Genomic DNA, 19,370 nt, shown 5'->3' on the forward strand with positions numbered 1-19,370 from the left:
AAGGATGCATGATAAACAGAATCCAGTCTCTGTAAGACGGAGGAGGCTGCATGCATATACAACAAGTCACCATAATCAATTACAGAKAGAAAAGTGACCTGAACAAGATTCTTTCTACCCATAAGTGGGAAGGAAGCCTCATTACGAAAATGAAAACCCAATTTCAATTTAAGCTTCCTCACAAGATTCTCCATATGAACTTTAAAGGACAACTTGTCATTCAACCAAATACCTAACTATTTGTAGGATGACACTTTTTTAATGGATAATATGACAATGCTCTTCTCTGGCTGAGTGCGAGCTCTAGTAAAGGTCATGAATTTAGTTTGTTGTACATACATGACCAGTTTGAGAGCATAAAGGGAGGCCTGCAGTGACTGAAAACAGTCTGGAGCTCTCAACAGCCTGAACCAGAGAAGGAGCACATGAGTATATGACTATCATCTGCATATCATCTGCATATGCACTATCATCACTATCATCCGTAACTTTGCTGGTTGCATCCCATTTCCCAAATCACTAATACAAATTGAGAACAACACAGGAGCTAGAATGGAACACTGGGGCACACCTCTATTAATCTCAAGAAAGCCAGACTTGTCATTGTCCGCATATACACATTGTGTTCTGTCAGAAAGATAGTTCCTAAACCAATTTACTGCCCCTTCACTGAGACCAATGTTACTGAACGTGTTATGTTACTGAACAATGTTCATGGCCAACTAAATCAAAGGCATTTGCTCTCCTCTCTCACACCACCTCATGTCAGGGAGAATATTATTCTCAGCCCTAAGTGTTAGTAATTTATGCTTTGTGGGTAACTTCAGTAAGGAAGTGTTCTAATATAATTCACAGCTGAGTCAGGCTTAGTTTTGTCATGTCACACTCACTGGGTGAAATGTGTTTCTATTCATCAGACCAGAGGTACTGTGTTTGGCAGTAAGGCTCAGACATAAAGCCTATGGAGTGTGATATCTTGGTCATGGGACTGTACTCTTGCCAAATTAAGCAGAGAACTGAAATAGGACAAGCAATAAGTGGTACTGATGAATCTTGAACAAAGGCACAACTTTCTCAAGTTGTTATCCTCAAACACTCAAACTCTTTGTGGCACTCACTCCCTGGCAACTACTCTGTAAGGAACTCTAATGGGATGTGGCAGATGACTAAACAACTTATCCACCATCTTTGTTCACAGAGCATAACAAAAACATGGCACTGCCGCTGCTCCAAGCTGTGTCTGTGTAAACTGCATATCTAGCACGGGCCTTAGTGCTCAGCKCACTGAGCCAGACAGAGTCATGGCAGCTCTCCATCATCATTCATGCACAGTGCATAACGCTGGGACAGAGACAGATTTAGTTTAACAGGGACATTAAATCTACCTCAGCACAAACCTTTTGAATGTAACATTATGTATAAATAAAGACCTTCAGAACAATAYGTTTTACTGTTACACTATTTCTATGATCGATGCTGTTTTATCCATGGTACTTTATTGWGGCAAATCTGCTTCAAAGTTTTGAATAGAAAGCAGTGGTTAGAATTCCTTGTTAAAAAAATATGTTTGATGTCTGATACTGAATGATATATCAGGAATATTTTACATGTAGGTCTATTTGCTTATCTCATTAATATGTGACGACCTTCACACAACCTCATATTGAAGGTGAACTCACTCACCTACAACACAGAGGCAAAACATCAGCAAAGCCACTTTGGAAACGCATTAAACATCCACAATGACATGATGCAATGTTTGATTCTGGGTTTTACCTGTGAAGTGCGTTTATAACTTACTTGTATGAGCTGCCAACAGTAACTTCCTGTTTTAACTGCCTGTTTAGCGCATCTAGTGCCGCCCTGCCTCTGGCCCCTGCCGCGTCTTCTCGCTCCACTTTGATGCTAACTTTCTTTTCACCCTCCTTCTCTGCAGGTTGCTTCTTTTTACTCCCTCCCAGGATTTCCTTTTCTTGCAATTTGTCAGCAATTTCGCATTTCTCCACACCGATGTCAACCTCCGCGTGTTTGGACCTATCCTGGACGCGATCATCGCCGATGGAGATGGAGGGATTGGGTCTGGGAATCCAAGGATGGTCACTCCTTTTAGGAATGGGCCACGGCTGGAAATCCTTCTGATATTGTGTCTTGTTATTAAATGGGATCTCGGGAGTGTGATATTCATTCTTAGGTTTACATGATGGTTCAGGACGCACTTTCCAGTGCTTAAAGTCTTGCCGCATTACAGAACCACACGCGCGCTCCCCAGACGCAGCGATACCGTAGTTCGCACGAGCCGCTACCGCCTGGTCGCTGTGAATGGGTTGCGTTTCTATGGCGACTGCGCTCGCTTGTGCCTGGTTATGCGGCTGTTTTTGTTGGTGCTGCAGCTTAAGATGCTGCATCTCCGAGACATCGTACCTGGTGAAAACCAATGGCACAGAAATGTCCCCCTTGTCCAGCTGGTTCCAGAAGCGGGCCATACAGCACGCCCTGGTGATGCAGGGCCACGCCATGATGTCGGTTATAGCTCAGCTCCTGCGCGCGATACAATTCTTCAATATGCCACGGATCCGAGCAGGGAAAATGACTGTTTCCCCTCGGCTCTTGATGGGCCCCGGTATCCTGCTAAAGAGGAACAAAATGTCCGAGTTATTGAATGGTGCAATCTCCAATGTTTAGCGATAATAGCCGATTGATAAATCCATGATCCAAATATGAAGATTACTGTCTCGGATGTTTTCCTTTTGCGCTGCTCTCAGCTCTGCCCGTTCTGTCCCGTCATGCACATTGCACTACGACAGGACACTGCAAGGGAAGTCTGCCCCGCCCACGCGCTAGCATCCCCCCATGACAGGATGCTCAGAATTGAAGCAGAGAAATATCACCTGGCATCGTCATCATCACGCAATGTCTGCAGTGAGGAGAGACGTTTTGAAGCTTCAACCAATTCAATTCCATTATAGTTTTATGTTTCCATACGTTCACAGCAAGTTACTAAGAATTTGCTAGTAGTAGGCTCATTCACGTAGGCTACAATTGAAGAAGGTAATTAAGCATGACAGGTTGATGGTGTGCTTTAGCATATTAAATAGGGAATAAACTGAGCTGTTGGCCATACTGCAATTGGATGACATTTTTTTCTTTATTTATGTGTCATTGTATGGAGGCTTTGGAGTAAAGTTTTACTTAATAATATGCTTTAATTCCAGTTTGGCCACATATTAATAACTGCATTCCCTTCTCCATCTAAACCAAAAATCAAAGTTAAAGAATAGGACTAAAATCAAATCAAACCTTATTTAAAGTGTGTTGGATTTGATTTAGTCCTATTCTTTAAATACAAATTTTGGTTGGGATAGAGATGTGAATCCAACATATCAATTATTAATTTGTAGACAAACTGGAATGGAAGCCAGTCTAAGTCAGTGGCACAGATGATGGAACTATCCAAGCAGAAGATAAATCTCCTTCAAATGTTGATATTTGGTTGTGTTGACAGGCAAACACACTTCAATATCCTTTTGAAACTAATTATGTTGGATTCACATCTCCCAAAATAAGTTGAAGAATGGGATCAAGCCAGTGCCTCTGCTGGAACTGCATGACAAGTCATTTTTCCAACAATTGTTTACAGACAGATTATTTCACTTATAATTCACTGTATCACRATTCCAGTGGGTGAGAAGTTTACATACACTAAATTGACTGTGCCTTTAAACAGCTTGGAAAATTCCAGAAAATTATGTCATGGCTTTAGAAGCTTCTGATAGGCTGATTGACATCATTTGAGTCAATTGGAGGTGTACCTGTGGATGTATTTCAAGGCCTTCCAACTCACTGCCTCTTTGCTTGACATGGGAAAATCAAAAGAAATGAGCCAAGACATCAGAAAAAAATTGTAGACCTCCACAAGTCTGGTTCATCCTTGGGAGCAATTTCCAAACGCCTGAAGGTACAACGTTCATCTGTACAAACAATMGTACGCAAGTATAAACACCATGGGACCACGCAGCCGTCATACCGCTCAGGAAGAGACGCGTTCTGTCTCCTAGAGATGAACGCACTTTGGTGCGAAAAGTGCAAATCAATCCCAGACCAACAGCAAAGGACCTTGTGAAGATGCTGGAGGAACCAGGTACAAAAGTATCTATATTCACAGTAAAACGAGTTCTATATCGACATCACCTGAAAGGCCGCTCAGCAAGGAAGAAGCCACTGCACCAAAACCGCCAGAAAAAAGCCAGACTACAGTTTGCAACTGCACATGGGGACAAATATCGTACTTTTTGGAGAAATGTCCTCTGGTCTGATGAAACAAAAATATAACTGTTTGGCCATAATGACCATTGTTATGTTTGGAGGAAAAAGGGGGATGCTTGCAAGCTGAAGAACACTATCCCAACCGTGAACCACGTGGGTGGCAGCATCATGTTGTGGGGGTGCTTTGCTGCAAGAGGGACTGGTGCACTTCACAAAATAGATGGCATCATGAGGTAGGAAAATGATGTGGATATATTGAAGCAACATCTCAAGACATCAGTCAGGAGGTTAAAGCTTGGTCGTAAATGGGTCTTCCAAATGGACAATGACCCCAAGCATACTTCCAAAGTTGTGGCAAAATTGCTTAAGGACAACAAAGTCAAGGTATTGGAGTAGCCATCACAAAGCCCTGACCTCAATTCTATAGAGAATATGTTGGAAGAACTGAAAAAGCGTGTGCGAGCAAGGAGGCCTACAAACCTGACTCAGTTACACCAGCTCTGTCAGGAGGAATGGGCCAAAATTCACCCAACTTATTGTGGGAAGCTTTTGGATGGCTACCTGAAACGTTTGACCCAAGTTAAACAATTTAAAGGCAATGCTACCAAACACTAATTGAGTGTATATAAACGTCTGACCCACTGGGAATGTGATGAAAGAAATAAAGCTGAAATAAATCATTCTCTCTACTATTATTCTGACATTTCACATTCTTAAAATAAAGTGGTGATCCTAAAACAACAATTGTTACTAGGATTAAATGTCAGGAATTGTGAAACTGAGTTTAAATGTATTTGGCTAAGGTGTATGTTAACTTCCGACTTCAACTGTACATATTCTTTAAATTGTGTTGTCAACAAAACACAATTCAATATGAATTTTTTAATACAGTGAATGGCCTAAAGTTAAGGCTATTTTACAAACTAATTTAACATTCAACCTCAAAATAGGTAACTCACCCATGGCCACATTTTGAGGTTACTGTAACTATAAACGTATTCTTATATAAYCATATAAAGCATGCATATTCAAGATAGCATGCATAGGTCATCTTAGGTCGGTGGAGATCTTCACAATTGCTTTAATAATCTGTGCAGAAATCTTGAGGAACAACTAAACCAAAAATCAGACATTGTTTTTCCATTGGAATTTGGTTGTACTTTTAGATTGTTGAAAGCATAGTGATAATGCATTGGAAATTCAACTAACTTTTGCCTTTTTTTTAAGTTGGTGAATATTGGTTGTAATCTCATTGATCAACGTCTCAACCAAATATTAAACAATTATTCATGTTGAAATTACGTGGTGGGTTATTTGTACCAAATTGCTGGTGAGAGCATACAAAAAGGAATGGTATTCACATGAATAGTTATCAGTGACATCAAATATATTCCCTCAAAGTTATGATATGTCAGATTTTCATCTGTTTATGGTGTAATAGATAGCCACCCATTAATCAACATGATGTGAAAATGGAAAAGTCACAATCAATAATTCATCATATAAGCCACCGAAAAGAAAGATTGATAGCACAGGGCTAATCTCTCTTTAGGGTGGCAGCTAGCCTAGCGGTTAAATGCGTTGTGCCAGTAACCAAAATGTCGCTGGTTTGAATCCCCACACCTACTAAGTGAAGAATCTGTCTGTGCCCTTGAGCAAGGCACTTAACTCTAATTGCTCCTGTAAGACGTTCTGGATAAGAGTGTCTGCTAAGTGACTAAAATGTGAATCAACTGCTCAAAACCCTTTTATAAGCACCTGGATAAAACGTATTGGGGCTGAGCACTGATTGGTGAACAGCAGAATATCAAGAGGTTCAATCACCAGAAGACAACACACTTAATGGAAAACTAATCTGGATATTGATTGGCTACAGGCTGTCAAAGTATGCAGTATCTATAAATACACTGGCTCATTTCACACTATTGTTGCTGACAGCTCACTGTACAATAACTTTACTTTGTTTAGTGTTCAAAGTGAAGGGCATTTAAAGCTGCTCAGTAACAGCAAGATCAAAGTTCTTGAAGCTATAGATATGGGTTGAGCAATCAACCCATTCATTGAAAGGATTACAGAGATAAAACGATAGGAAGACTAAAGAAAGAGGGAGAGAGGCAGACTTTGGACCCACTTTGCTCACTCCTCTCCTGGGTGTACTAGTCCCAGACCTCACCCTCCCATCTGCCTGCACTGCCTAGCTCTCGGCTCTCTCCAGTTCCTCACCATGAAGATCCAATTTGCCCCTACTGACTTGCCACTAACCAGGAGACTGCAGATGGCCTCAGTGCTGCAGTGGGTCTTTTCCTTTCTCGGCCTGGGTGAGTGTCTGTGTCTCTGCTCTGTTTGTCCTGACCTGTCTATGTGTGTTTGTGTGCTGTGCAACGGTGTTAGTCTTTCTTCCTCATTGTGTAACAAGTGGGGAGGCTTGTGTATAGTTTTGTTTATTTAATGGGTTGCTCGGTGTGGAGAAGCTGAAATTGAATTCTATGAGAGTTGCCAGGCAGGCTCACTGCTGGCTGACTTCCCATGGAGTTGTGCCTGAAACGGACCAAAGAAAGTGCATGCAGAAGACACTGCCTTAAGTTACTCTTTACTAACTCTTACATAACATGTGTTAGACAGTGGAGACACCTCCATGGTCTTCCGTGCATGATATCATGCCAGTGTGTGTCACAAAAGATTTGTCCATTAGGCCATCCACACTTTTTATTCTCCCATAGAGGGATTGGATACATCAGTGGTACCTAGTGGACAAGAGGGAACTCACTGCTTGGTATTGGTTTTTCATGACCAAGAAACTCTGGGTCCTAGTTATTGGTTAATCTGCTCAAGTCACATGGTCAAACTCATGGCTTGAGTTGTAGTACAATTCTTGGTTTGCTTAGAAGGTCTCTCTCTCTACCCCTCCCTAGCCTTTTCTCTCTTCCCTGTCCCTCTCTCTCTTCCCTGTCCCTCTGCTGCTCAGTGCGTCAGCAGGTTAAGTTGTAACCTAATAGTGCAGTGCCCTTCACCTCATAAAGCTGCTCTATCAACCTCAAGGCACCCCAACTTATAGACTGCCGCACTTCCACTGTTTTTCTCATATAAACGACCAAATCACATAGAAAACTAAATACATGTATTCCATTTCTGTGAAATAGATTTTTAACACTAATATTCCCAGTTGACTAATGTTTATGTGTCTCTGTCTGTCTGGCTCTCTGTATTGGTCGTCTTACTCCAGCGCCATGCTGCATCATGATGTTCTTTGTGTTGATGTTCACGCGGTTCTGGCTGATCAGCGTGCTGTATGCCTGTTGGTTTTTCGTCGACTGGGAAACGCCGTCTAAGGGGGGCCGCAAGTTCCACTTCCTGTGCCATCTACGTGTCTGGGACTACATGAGGGACTACTTCCCTGTCAAGGTGGGATGACTTTACTGACTTTACAGATTTKACTGATTTTACTGCGAGCTGCTGATGACAATACTCAGTCAGAACTGTAGTGTAGAGTTGTCCTTTTTTTTATGTTCAGTTGAGAATACATGTTTCATATAAATACAGACAATTCTCATACATTCTCTGTGGGAGTGCATATACTATGGAGATGTAAAGTCCTTTATTCAATTTATTGGTTAGAGGTCAGGCAGTATCTCCAACATCTCTTGCTACCAGTAAACTCTATCATCCTCATCTCAAATCCCCCCTGTGTTATTTGGACTGGAGGCTAGAGCCCTCCGCAGYGGATGAGTCCAGCGATCTGGCAGTGGCTCCTCAGCCCTTATCTCTATACAGGAGCAGGCAGGGCCCAGCCAGACAGCACAACTGATAATGCCAATTATAGAATGAGGTCTCTCATTGTGTGGAGGTATGTATGCTCCCTCTGCATGATGGCCACATCCTCCTGCTGCCCATTCTGATCCCACTGTAATTGGCTCATTTGCTGTCAGATCTCATTCTTTGTCAGGTCTCAGCTTAGGAGTGATGCCAGAAAAATACATATGAGTGTTTGTGTCTATATTATTTGGGGGGCTTATCAATAAAAGAGCAGGGCCCAGGTCAGTGCATGTTTTTTGACACGAGGGAGGGATGGGCCCTTCCACAGCTGTTGCTGGTTGATGTCTCCATCTAGTGGTGGAATATGGATTGTGCATAGAGAGACAAGTTCAGCTGAGAGATGTAAATTGGAATTTATTTGATCATCAATGGTCTTATCCTAAGAACTGTCTCTGCTGAGATGGGTCCACGCTCTTGCCCTTGGTCAGAATTTACACTTTGTTCTGTACTGATAAGCACTGATAAGCATGTGAACATCAACAACAAAATGACTCAGCAGTGTATTTCTCCTTCCAGTTACAATGCAGAACTTTGTTATCTACTATAAACTATTTCAAAGTTTCAATCGGGTCACATGAGTAATTATAAATTCTTTGCCATTGTTAAATCCATGATTATTTCTGACAGAAATAAAAATGGAGCCGACAGTTCTCCCGTGCTTCTAGCTCTTAGAAAACTTTGCAGTATTTTGTGTTTTTGTGTTATTTCGTTAGCTCTAGCAACACAAGCATTTCGCTACACCCGCAATAACATCTGCTAAACACGTGTATGTGACAAATTTGATTTGATATAGACCTATTTTTTCGCTTGAACTGAGTGACAGTGTCTCTTTTTTTAAAGCTTCTATTGATCATTGATTTTTCAGATGACCTAGAAATCAGCCTCAGATAAATGTAGTGTTTATCTTATTCAGAGATGCCTTTAAATCTCCAAGGACAGTCTAAGTGGGACATACCAATGTAAACCTTCATTGTAAACATGTAACAAAGCATGCTCATCAAATTGTTCATTTTTATGTTAATATCCCATTATCTTTTCTATTAGTTATAATAGTTATCTGCTTTTACTGTTACATGAAATGGTACAGAAAATGGAATACTAGCTAAGTTCTTCAAAAAAAGTGATTATAGGAAAAACAGTGATACTAGGGCAAGAGACTTGCTATGAATTATACTGTATCTGTTGTTATCAGTGATTCTGATATCTTTCTTGATAGGATGCTTATCTCTTGTACTGTTGTACTTATCACAGTGTGTCCTTACCATCACCTTTCCAGTGTGTCCAGTGTTTTCCCAAGGCCACTTCTTTCTCCTTACTGGAGAAATACTGAAAGAGCACATTTTTTACTTCACTTGTTGGTATGTAGGACTGCAGTTTGAACGGCTAGTTCAGGGCTTCTGTTCTTTTCTATAACCAGTACGGAACACAATATATGGTCTATACTTGGCATGTAGGTTTCTCACTTACTGTATGAGTGGCACAAATTGCGATATGGGGGTGGGGAATGAGAGGGGCTATGCTAAATAAATACTGTAGTATTTGCTATAGTTAAAGTGTAATGTTTTTGCAGACTGTAGTATTTACTAGTGTTTTTATGCAGATAATACTGTAGTATTTACTATAGTATTCTGCAATATACTATAACATTCTATAATAAGTACTACACATAATCGAAGGAGACTACAGTGTGTAGTATAGTATACTACAGTTTATTACATTCTGTAGTAAGTACTGTTGTATTCTATAGTAAACTAGTATTTTTTCATTTGGTTATTGAGTCTACAGACAGATTTGTATTAAGGCAAATATGTTTGACAGTTTTTCTCAATCACATTTAAGCATTTCTTGGAACAATGTTATCGATTTTCAAAGTTATCAATGTTGGAGATGATCAAATCAAATCAAATTGTATTGGTCACATACACATGGTTAGCAGATGTTAATGCGAGTGTAGCGAAATGCTTGTACTTAGGAGTAACCCAACTTTTAAAAAGATATCACAGAAATTAGGCAGTCCTCATTGCCTAGATATTTCCCTATATTGTACATGGTATGAATGATGGGATGATTTCAGACCTTTGTGCACAGTAGTTACAGAATGCTGTAAACAATTGCACACATTTATCTTCTAATGAAAACAATGTGTTAATATTCTGTGAAGAAAGCACTTATCAGTGAATTTTGTATTCACTCATGACATTTGAATTTAGTTTTGCAAAAGGGGGCGTTAGATATTCAACTCGGGTACAAAGGCAAGAAAATTATCAGAAGTTCTGTAAATGTATTTGAGCATTTGATCATTGCTGTTTCGCTATAGAGACGTTTTAACACAGATCCAAAAAATGGTTGTACAAAATTTCCCATAAGGTCTGCCCGGCGAAGGAAAGGCGCCCTGTGAGAAAAGTTATATGAGAAACAGTGACACTTTCTGAATGTCCTGAAATGATAAATCCCAACCCAAGCTGTACTGTGCAAGTAGGCACATTGCATATTATTTTTCAGGTTTTCACTCTTAGTCACACTTTTTAATAGAAAAACAACATTAGATGTTCTAAGTCCATAACAATGTTTAAACCACATCCAGAGACCACTTTTGTGGTCTGGGGAAAATGTATGAACTGTAGAGTGGATTTACCCTTTAATTCAAGTGTGGTGTTTTTGTAAAATTGAGTTTGCAAAACGAATGGCCACTGGATTGATGCAAATAATCATGATATCATTCTATCAGGTAGGCATAGGCTAGTTTGTAGCTAGTTTCCATTTCATTGAGAAGGTTTTTGGGAAAGCCTTTCCATCTACCAGAAGACGGCTAGGATTGCTATATATTTTTTGTTCTTTAATTGTTTGAAACCTGGACTTTTTTCTTTATATTATGAGGCATGTCTTAACTTGCTTCAAAGTAGCCTATAGAGGCAATTATTTTATAAAGACTTCCTCGGATGCGTTCTATTGGTTTTCTGTTAACTTTYTTTCATTGTCTAGCARCCAAAGGCATTATCCTATTATCCTAGTCACATTAGCAACCCATGATAGTTGATGCATCTTTAGATCTTCCCTCTTTCTACATTTCTAATGATATTTCCATCTCTGTCCATGAAACCGTTTGYATGTGTGGTGCACATTTTAGAATGGTGTTTTCCTGCAAATAGCTTTTTGGAATATTTGCATGTAGGCCTACCGCCGTGTGCACATTGCTGCGCCTAAAATGTAAAGAAATGTATAGTTTATCAACATTTTAAGCTAAACATTCTGATCTGTTCCATCAACCTTAATAATTTATATGGTGTATGCCTCCACTACACTACTTTGATATGCATCATGGGGATTAAGAAGTGAGTATACGCAATGGACGCAGAAAAAAATAAGTGGGTTTATGACGTAAACTTGCGTATACCCTCCACTACACCACTGAGAAAAACTGTATTAGAGAGAGTAATGTCTCCCTCAAGCAAAACATGAATTGGTTCTGAATGCCACATGGTGAATTTACACAGATCGATTCCACACGGGAATTTACAGTGAACGAGCATCATCATCGTTAGTTCATATGGACTTTCCTTAATTTCTCAAGGAAAGATACAGTACATTAAACACAACCAGATACCAAGTATCAAACAAAGATCACTTCTTCAAACCTGGAATGTAATTTCCCTTGTATTATCCCCTAAGTGCCAACTGAGCATCTGACTTCATGCATTATTAAGGCTGGAATAAAGAGCAAATGTTAGTCTGAACAGAGCAGTGTCCTTCAGAGGGTGTTATCGCTTTTACTGAGGTCTGGTTCTCCACTACCATCCCTAATGACAGCGTCATTTCCTCCGCCTGCACCCCGACATGCAAACTGAAAACATGTGACTATAGTTTATAGACACTGACTCCTCTCATCACTTTGAATTTGGAGAATGTATACACTTTTCGTCATGTTTGAACCCAACTCCAAGCCAAAATCCAACAGCATGCCTAAAACCTCTGCTGAGTTCAAATGGTAGAGTTAAATATAATGTAGGTTACTGTATATCAAGCATGAGTGGGAGATTATGTGAAAAATGGGTTCACCGTATCAGCGGGCATAGRAGTGGACACCCATTCTGTTTGTAAACATGGAGGAACAGGAGCTAATAAAAATAGAGGCTGTCTCCAGTACAGACCAAAATAATTTGTGGTCATTAAATAATTGGCCAGTGTTATCTCTATGGCAACCCATGACTAGAGCTCCATTCTCACTCATACGACATCTTTGTTGGCCAATAAGCCAAACTTTGATAAAGCTTCATTCCCCAATATACATTCAGTACACTCCCAAACATGCATTCCCCATGCTGAGATATTGGGGTCAGCCAAATACCCCCAGACATCCGATGACTGCATGGCCCCAGACAACAGAATCAGAAATATTATTGGCATATTTAGTCTTAGAGTTTGACTAATTCTGTAATCTGGTTTTGGAAACAGCAAAATCTCATGATTAGACAGAGGACTACAGACAAACAAGAGAAGGAACGAGAGAAGGTCAAACGGGTTATTAACAATTGGTGGTTCGTCCTTGAATGAATCATCTCAATCCATTAAGTCAATGCAGCCCACCCAAAGCCTGCTTAGTGTTTACTATGACTACCCTTGCTTTGCTAGTAAGAGGTTAGCGTAGCCCTATAACTAATAGGTGGGGACTTGATTATTGGAGCTCATTGGCCTTGGTCTGCTAATCTCAAACACTGAGGTCGATACAAAAAGTGTTTTTAGCAGCTTTGGTTTGACATGTATGGGCATAACATTCCCGGCACATGGCTAGCTAACAAGAAACTTTGCCCCCATCCAGTGACCTGTGACCATCCTATCAAGGGAGACAACAGGCATGATCCTTCCTCCTGTTTATCTCCTATCTGCCCGTGCAAAGAGACAGGCGACACTGGTTGATACTGGTTAGAGGCAGGATAGTCTCTACTCACAGCCCCTGTGGAGGCAGGCGAACAACAACTAGAACTCACACAGGTGACATGTGATGAAGATACACATGACATGAAGATATAGGCCAAATACCTGGAAGTCAATTCATAGGCTTCCTAGAGATTCAATATATCTTTGAAACGTTTCAGAAAATCTCTCACAAAGATTCAGATTTAGAAATGAATGTGATGCACCCTGTTTACWGTATAGTACATAACTACATAACTATTATGACTATTGAATTCACAAGTGAATCCCCTGTGTGTTGCAGCTGGTGAAGACARCAGACTTGGACCCCGGGAAGAACTACATCCTTGGTTTCCATCCCCATGGGGTGCTGGTGGCTGGAGCCTTCATTAACTTCTGTACGTACGCTACAGGTTTCAGGAAGCTGTTCCCTGGCCTTGACAGCTTCCTGCTGATGCTGCCTCTCTGGTTCAGAGCCCCCTTCTTCAGAGACTACATCATGATGGCAGGTTAGTGGGGTTGGGTTTAGGTCAAGGCCGGGTTACTGTGAAACACTTTGACATACAGTATACAAAACATTAAGAACTCTTTCCATGACATAGACTGACCAGGTGAATCCAGGTGAAAARCTATCATCCCTTATTGATGTCACTTGTTAAATCCACTTTAATCAGTGTAGATGAAGGGAAGGAGACCAGTTAAAGAAGGATTTTTAAGCCTTTAGACAATTGAGACATGGATTTTGTATGTGTGCCATTCAGAGGGTGTTCTGRATGTTTGGTATACTCAGTGTATGTTGCTGTAAAGACAARAGGGTAATATAAATACATCGGATTCACTAGTTGATTGATTGATTGGGGACAACCAGCATGATGCAAATTAACATMTTTGAGTTTGATCATCGTTCGACAGTGAAGAATAGTGTACCAAACTTTCCCCCCACTGTTACGAACACCTGACCTGTGTGTCTAATGTGTTTCCCAGGTCTGATTCCCTCGGACAAGGAGAGTGCCAGCTATCTGTTACGTCGACAGGGAGGTGGGAATGCTGTTGTTATAGCAGTGGGAGGAGCCCCCGAGGCCCTGGACGCACGCCCTGGCGCTTTCACCATTCTCTTGGCCAATAAGAAAGGTTTTGTCAAACTGGCAATGGAACATGGGTAAGACCAGTGCCAGAGGGGAAGGAGGACATTTTATTATCTTTGTCTCTGATGAAATCTTATAACTACTCTCATGGTTGCACAAGTGACTTCAATTGTATCAATCACTTCATCATAGTTTGATATGAATATGTACAGTGTGTACTTGTGGGCAGCTTCCTGAAATAGTGACTTGTGTAAGCCCTTTGGGAATTTCTATTGGGTGCGTGCAAGCACTGTATGACATGCAGAGGGACGAGTCAAGTGACACCAGTGTTACACAATTCAGTTTTCCCTTGACTTTGCTGGTTATACAGCAAGTCCAGCTACAGTAGCTCATAACTTATTTTGTGGGATACAAAAAGCTTGCTCAAATCACGTGTTTTACATGACTGCTTATGAATTTCATAAATAGTAGAATAGTTTAGGAATAACTTCAACACCTAGTAGTGAAATGGAAACTGCATGGGTCTGCGTTCTACAAATATACTGTACCTTACAAACTCATAGAGATGACCGTAACAAAACTGAATGCCAAACTTCTGTCTCAACTCACCTCACCTCTCTTCCACCGCTCTCCTCATCTCCTCTCCTCCACCTATTCCCTCATATAGTGCCCATCTGGTGCCAGTCTTCTCCTTTGGAGAGAACGAGTTGTTTGACCAGGTGGAGAACCCTCGAGGCACCTGTCTCCGCTGGATTCAGGACAAGCTGCAGAGCATCATGGGTATCTCTCTGCCCCTCTTCCATGCGCGGGGCATCTTCCAGTACAGCTTTGGTATCATGCCCTACAGGAAGCCCATCAACACTGTGGGTRAGTCACTGTCTGATCTTCACTGTCACTCTGAATTACTGCCTAGGACAATGTTCCAATTTCATAGTTAAGTAGACCAGATAACTCTAAGCAAGGTTTTAGAAATGTTGGGCCTTGCCAGTTGAAGCCAGAGGGGTTATCAGTAGCTGTCCACKATATCTACCCAATTTATTTATCCTTTTCTCTAGCTTAAAGGCACTATGTTGCAAAGGCAATTTTTGTTTTTGGCAGTAAACTATCTGGCAGAGAGGGACACATTTGCCCATTGGATATATTTGACTTGCTAGATAGTTTGATTGYGTCAGTTGGCTGCAACCTCTCAGCAACAGTGGCTGGCACTGTGTACATCTATTTGGCAATCCCCACTTGAAAATGCCATCATATTATGTTAAACAAATACCTTCAATAAAAATCATATCCAAAAAGCAAATACATTTTTGTGCGTTATGCACTACTACAGYAACCTATATTTGAACGTGATATCATCATGCATACCCTTTGACCTCTACACAGTGGGACGGCCAATCAGAGTGGAGAAGAATGAAAAGCCCACAGTGGAGGAGCTGGATGCCCTCCATCAGCTCTACACAGAAGAACTCAGCCAGCTGTTTGAGGAGCACAAGGGCAAGTACGGAGTGCCAGAGGACCAACACCTTAGCTTCGTCTGAGCAGAACTCACAACCAGGAGAGAGAGAGAGAGGGTAGAGGGAGAGAAAATAGAGGGGAGGAGAAGGAGAGGAAAGAGAGKCGAGAGAGGCTTCCAAACCACCTTTGGYGTTGCACCACCAAATCCTCTCACTTGACTTTCCTCAAACAGATAAACCTTTACTGCCATAACCAACTGAAGGATCCAGACCAAAMTACAGAAGACAAGCAAACCAATGAATTGATATGGACATGTAATATGATATGGATATGGATATTTCCCTTCATGTAAACCACTGTATTGAGTATGTGCCCATCCCACACTTATTTACTTATTTCCCATCTTAAGAAAAATGTAATGTCTGCAGATATTTTACAAAATATAAAAAAAATCTGTGTTTTTTAAAAATGCATAAATGTACACTGTTTAAGCGCTCAATATGTCCAATTCTTTCAGATGGTAGCCTACATGCATTTTCCATTCCTCAGGACAAGGTAACAGGGGACTAGTATAATTATCCGAGAGCCACATTTCTTCACTTATTCCCGAGACATCTGTCAAGAGGATTTGAAGTGACATCTGTCAGGGAGATTTGAGACTTGTGTAAGGGTTATTTCCATGTAAAAGGACCCATGAGCACCAACATGTGCAGTTTATAGGAGGAGCATATCAAATTGTCAAATGAAAGCTAAGAGCCACTACTTATTTTAAAATTAAAMMWWTTATTTCACCTTTATTCAACCAGGTAGGCTAGTTGAGAACAAGTTCTCATTTACAACTGCGACCTGGCCAAGATAAAGCAAAGCAGTTTGACACATACAACAACACAGAGTTACACATGGAATAAACAAACACAGTCAATAATACAGTAGAAAAAGCCTATGTACAGTGTGTGCAAATGAGGTAAGATAAGGGAGGTAAGGCAATAAATAGGCCATGGTGGCGAAGTAATTACAATATAGCAATTAAACACTGGAGTGATAGATGTGCAAAAGATGAATGTGCAAGTAGAGATACTGGGGTGCAAAGGAGCAAGATAAATAAATAAATACAGTATGGGGATGAGGTAGTTGGATGGGCTATTTAGCGATGGGCCTATGTACAGGTGCAGTGATCAGTGATTTCAGTGGATTAAGGCTTTTGTTGGCGTGGCTGTGGCCGTTTGTTTTCTTCGTCCTTGGTTTTGGCTTTTTTTGGGAAGGGTGGTGCGTGCAGGCTATGCTCTGACAGCTGGTGCTTAAAGTTAGTGAGGAAGATATGAGTCTCCAGCTTCAGTGATTTTTGCAGTTCGTTCCAGTCATTGGCAGCAGAGAACTGGAAGGAAAGGTGGCCAAAGGAGGAATTGGCTTTGGGGTGACGCATGTGAAATATATCTGCTGGAGCGAGTGCTACGGGTGGGTGCTGCTATGGTGACCAGTGAGCTGAGATAAGGCGGGGATTTACCTAGCAAAGACTTGTAGATGACCTGGAGCCAGTGGGTTTGGCGACGAGTATGAAGCGAAGGCCAGCCAACGAGAGCATACAGGTCGCAGTGGTGGGTAGTATATGGGGCTTTGGTGACAAAACGGATGGCACTATGATAGACTGAATCCAGTTTGTTGAGTAGAGTGTTGTAGGCTATTATGTAAATGACRTCGCCGAAATCGAGGATCGGTAGGATGGTCAGTTTTACAAGGGTATGTTTGGCAGCGTGAGTGAAGGATGCCTTGTTAGGAAATAGGAAGTCGATTCTAGATTTAATTTTGGATTGGAGATGCTTATTGTGAGTCTGGAAGGAGAGTTTACAGTCTAACCAGACACCTAGGTATTTGTAGTTGTCCACATATTCTAAGTCAGAACCGTCCAGAGTAGTGGTGCTGGACGGGCGAGCAGGTGCGGGCAGCGATCGGTTGAAGAGCATGCATTTAGTTTAACTTGCATTTAAGAGCAGTTGGAGGCCACGTAAGGAGAGTTGTATGGCATTGAAGCTCGTCTGGAGGTTAGTTAACACCGTGTCCATAGAAGAGCCAGAAGTATACAGAATGGTGTCGTCTGCGTAGAGGTGGAATTGRAGAATCACCAGCAGCAAGAGCGACATCATTGATGTATACAGAGAAGAGAGTCGGCCCGAGAATTGAACCCTGTGGCACCCCCATAGAGACTGCCAGAGGTCCGGACAACAGGCCCTCCGATTTGACATACTGAACTCTATTAGAGAAGTAGTTGGTGAAGCAGGCGAGGCAGTCATTTGAGAAAACGAGGCTGTTGAATCTGCCGATAAGAGTGTGGTGATTGACAGAGTTGAAAGCCTTGGCCAGGTCGATGAAAACGGCTGCACAGTATTGTCTCTTATCGATGGTGGTTATGATATCATTTRGGACCTTGAGTGTGGCTGAGATGCACCCATGACGAGCTCTGAAACCAGATTGCATAGCGRAGAAGGTACGGTGGGATTCGAAATGGTCGGTAATCTGTTTGTTAACTTGGCTTTCGAAGACCTTAGAAAGGCAGGGTAGGATAGATATAGGTCTGTAGCAGTTTGGGTCTAGTGTGTCTCCCCCTTTGAAGAGGGCTATGATCGCGGCAGCTTTCCAATCTTTGGAAATCTCAGATGATACGAAAGAGAGGTTGAACAGGCTAGTAATAGGGGTTACAACAATTTCGGTGCTCTTATTCTCCATGGACTTTACAGTGTCCCAGAACCTTTTTAAGTTTGTGCTACAGGATGCAAATTTGAAAAAGCTAGCCTTAGCTTTCCTAACTGCCTGTGTATATTGGTTCCTAACTTCCCTGAAAAGTTGCATATCACGGGGGCTATTCGATGCTAATGCAGTATGCCACAGGATGTTTTCGTGGTCTGGAGTAAACCAARGGCTATATCTGTTCCTGGTCCTACATTTTTTGAATGGGTCATGCTTATATAAGATGGTGAKGAAGGCACTTTTAAAGAATAACTAGGCATCCTCTACTGACGGGATGAGGTCAATATCCTTCCAGGATACCCGGGCCAGGTCGATTAGAAAGGCCTGCTCGCTGAAGTGTTTTAGGGAGCGTTTGACAGTGATGAGGGGTGGACGTTTGACCGCGGACCCATTATGGATACAGGCAATGAGGCAGTGATCGCTGAGATCTTGGTTGAAAACAGCAGAGATGTATTTGGAGGGCAAGTTGGTTAGGATGATATCTATGAGGGTGCCCGTGTTTACGGATTTGGGGTTGTACCTGGGAGGTTCATTGATAATTTGTGTGAGATTGAGGGCATCAAGCTTAGATTGTAGGATGGCTGGGGTGTTAAGCATGTCCCAGTTTAGGTCACCTAGCAGCACGAGCTCTGAAGATAGATGGGGGGCAATCAATTCACATATGGTGTCCAGTGCACAGCCAGGGGCAGAGGGTGGTCTATAGCAGGCGGGAACAGTGAGAGACTTATTTCTGGAAAGGTGGATTTTTARAAGTAGAAGCTCGAATTGTTTGGGTACAGGCCTGGATAGTAAGACAGAACTCTGCAGCCTATCTCTGCAGTAGATTGCAACTCCGCCCCCTTTGGCAGTTCTATCTAGTCGGAAAATGGTATAGTTAGGAATGGACATTTCTGGGGTTTTGGTGGTCTTCCTAAGCCAGGATTCAGACACGGCTAGGACATCCGGGTTGGCAGAGTGTGATAAAGCAGTGAATAAAACAAACTTAGGGAGGAGGATTCTAATGTTAACATGCATGAAACCAAGGCTTTTACGGTTACAGAAGTCAACAAATGAGAGCACCTGGGGAATAGGAGTGGAGTTAGGCACTGCAGGGCCTGGATTAAC

General features: G+C 41.7%; 2 protein-coding genes across 2 annotated transcripts in view; one reads left to right on the forward strand and one right to left on the reverse strand.

Annotated features, from left to right (window-relative positions):
* LOC111981955 (microtubule-associated protein 6 homolog) overlaps positions 1–2,799 on the reverse strand; it is a 37,963-nt gene extending 35,164 nt beyond the window's left edge. The window contains exon 1 of the mRNA XM_024013458.2: positions 1,801–2,799. Coding sequence (XP_023869226.1) covers positions 1,801–2,516 — 716 coding nt within the window. The 5' untranslated portion in view covers positions 2,517–2,799. The remainder of the gene's footprint in view (positions 1–1,800) is intronic.
* A 3,580-nt stretch (positions 2,800–6,379) lies between these two features.
* Positions 6,380–16,023, forward strand: LOC111981044 (2-acylglycerol O-acyltransferase 2-A). Its single transcript, XM_024012168.2, has 6 exons — positions 6,380–6,581; positions 7,487–7,665; positions 13,292–13,496; positions 13,972–14,146; positions 14,740–14,939; positions 15,453–16,023. The coding sequence occupies exons 1-6, from the start codon at positions 6,488–6,490 to the stop codon at positions 15,605–15,607; spliced, it is 1,008 nt and encodes a 335-aa protein (XP_023867936.1). The 5' UTR covers positions 6,380–6,487; the 3' UTR covers positions 15,608–16,023.
* Positions 16,024–19,370: the final 3,347 nt, after the last annotated feature.

This window comes from Salvelinus sp. IW2-2015, linkage group LG20, assembly GCF_002910315.2.
Source record: "Salvelinus sp. IW2-2015 linkage group LG20, ASM291031v2, whole genome shotgun sequence".
NCBI classification, from domain to species: Eukaryota; Metazoa; Chordata; class Actinopteri; order Salmoniformes; family Salmonidae; genus Salvelinus; species Salvelinus sp. IW2-2015.